Source organism: Notolepis coatsorum (genome assembly GCF_963971535.1).
Source record: "Notolepis coatsorum genome assembly, chromosome: 3".
NCBI classification, from domain to species: Eukaryota; Metazoa; Chordata; class Actinopteri; order Aulopiformes; family Paralepididae; genus Notolepis; species Notolepis coatsorum.
Window position 1 is genome coordinate 28252639 of NC_140167.1, and position 2453 is coordinate 28255091.

Sequence of the window (2453 nt, forward strand, 5' to 3'; positions counted from 1 at the left end):
ACATCGCTTGTGTTTTTTTTTTGTGTGTTTTTAAAACAGCGGATTGGCAAACCGGCGCAGCAACTTTCCTGCATAAATTCCCCCAGAATATGTCGTTGACCAACACAAAGACGGGCTTTTCTGTAAAGGACATTTTGGATCTCCCCGACACAAATGATGAAGACGGATCTATCACCGGACCGGAGGAAGATACGGAAGGATCTGAGACCACGTCTACAACGAAAACGACTGGAGTTTTGGTGCAAAGTCCGCTAGAAAACGTTCAAAATTTGCCTTTAAAGAACCCCTTTTATGACAGTAGTGACAATCCTTACACAAGATGGCTTGCTACTACGGACAGTATCCAATATTCATGTAAGTGGTGTTTAAGAATCCTTATTTGTCTTATCGAGCTATGTGGACTTGTGATTTTTCTCTATACATTTCTATCTCCCAAGCGCTATATCATCATATATTAAGCCATAATTGATGGAATGCAGGATGTCTTTCCCTCCGTGTCTGGGATTAATGGTGTCCTTGGATGCTGTCCTGCTCTCATCTTTGTGCACGGTGCACTAGCTGCGCTCGTCTTGAGGCGTTAAAGCTCAACAATTGCACGCAGTGAATAGGCTCAATGCATTTCTTGTTTACCATTTGATCGATAGAGCATCGTGGAGGGAAAAAACATGTAATCTACAGACTATGATATCTGCACTGGGGAGTTATGAGCCTGTAGGCTATATGTGGCGTTCTGGGGATTTACAGGCAGGGTTGATGCTTGAGCGAGTCTCCCTCCTTGTTGAGATTTAGACTAATGAGTCATTTTAGTTAGCTCCCCAAAAAGTGCAATATAGATCCACAATTCGAAGGTTAGCCTATTAGGGGCCGTGTATACGAAATACATGTCAAATGCTTTTTAACTTTGCAATGGTTTAGGTGTGCTTTGAATGTTCACATGTTGCACTTAAAAATACCAACATTTTGATAGTGTTTCTCTTTTGCGCAGTGCACGGTCTATCGGCCAGTTCCCAAGACTCAGCCAAGTCCCCGGAACCCTCCGCGGACGAATCGCCAGACAACGACAAGGAAACTTCAAGCAACGGCAGCGACTCCGGGAAGAAGCGCAAAAGAAGAGTGCTGTTTTCCAAGGCCCAGACCTACGAACTTGAGCGTCGTTTTAGGCAACAGAGATACCTATCCGCTCCGGAGAGGGAACACCTCGCGAGTTTGATTCGCCTGACGCCGACTCAGGTGAAAATTTGGTTCCAGAATCATCGGTACAAAATGAAGAGAGCCCGCGCTGAAAAAGGTATGGAAGTCACCCATCTCCCCTCTCCTAGGCGGGTGGCCGTGCCTGTCTTAGTCAGGGATGGAAAGCCTTGTCATTCTCTTAAAGCTCAGGACTTGGCGGCCACTTTTCAGGCTGGGATTCCCTTCTCGGCGTATAGTGCCCAGTCACTTCAACACATGCAATATAATGCCCATCAGTACAGCGCCGCCACCACGCCACAATTCCCTGCACATCACTTGGTGCAAACGCAACAGTGGACTTGGTGAAAAATTAGAGACTGGCGGGCTGCCTTTTGAGAGCACGATATAGGGAGATCATCAGAAAATAAAGACTTTTCTTTTCGCAGCTTGACCCATATCCCATTTTATTCGGGGCTAATGTGTGCGCCGTGTTTACATGTTTTCGTTAAGAGAACTGGGTCCAGCCTCTCCCTAAGATTTAAGAATGTCAATGCTCTTGTGAAATTTTGTAAAGTATGTTGTGTGTTGTAGAAATGTTTTCCTTTTTTGTCCTCCGTGTTATCAGCACGTACAAACCACTTTATAATTATAGAACATTTAATTTCTTGCTTCTTTTATGGACCGAAAATATTTATGGCCATGAATAAACATTGGCGACTTTTAGCTTTTTTTTCATTTGTTTTTGTTTTCTGTAAATACTTTGTGGCAATTGTTTGCAACCTAGAACACTTTCAGGAGCGTTTAGCTGGAGATATACATATTTCCAACTTAAAATGAGGGAGTAATTTCTGGAGAAAAAAAAGTATCAATGACTGCCGTGTCAGATCCCACATGATTATGTGAATAAAGTCGCGCGTTGATGGGGAAATATATCCCGATTTTTATAAGGATTTTAATAAAATGATGTGTTTCAGAAATGACGTTTTTGCTTTGCATGTCCTATTGGATTTGATTAGTTTTGAATAGACTGCGTAAACATTAGGCTATTAATGGCGAGCTGTGAGGCACTATAGCCTTGGCTACGTGTTGCTTAAGTGGCCCAGAATGGAGGTTGGTTATGTGAATAAATCTCTCACGCACTTGAATTCTTTCTTTTGAGCCTAAATTAATCCGTAGATTATTTTTCTGAATTTGGACACCTCGCTAATAAAGAGGCTAAAGTCACTTGTGAAATGGGACTAAAATCCACTCACTTACTACAAGAGGGCTTCTTCAGCTAAGAA

At 42.8% G+C, this 2453-nt stretch overlaps 1 protein-coding gene across 3 annotated transcripts; it reads left to right on the plus strand.

Annotated features, from left to right (window-relative positions):
* Window positions 1-89: 89 nt before the first annotated feature.
* nkx2.2a (NK2 homeobox 2a) lies at window positions 90-1536 on the plus strand (the record flags this gene model as incomplete). Of its 3 annotated transcripts, none has more annotated exons than XM_084311663.1 (2): window positions 90-363; window positions 968-1536. In XM_084311663.1, the coding sequence occupies 2 exons, from the start codon at window positions 90-92 to the stop codon at window positions 1534-1536; spliced, it is 843 nt and encodes a 280-aa protein (XP_084167789.1). The 3 variants fall into 3 exon arrangements, with proteins under 3 accessions (XP_084167789.1, XP_084167790.1, XP_084167791.1); XM_084311664.1 differs by having other exon boundaries at window positions 90-354; XM_084311665.1 differs by having other exon boundaries at window positions 90-354; window positions 986-1536.
* Between the last annotated feature and the right edge of the window lie 917 nt (window positions 1537-2453).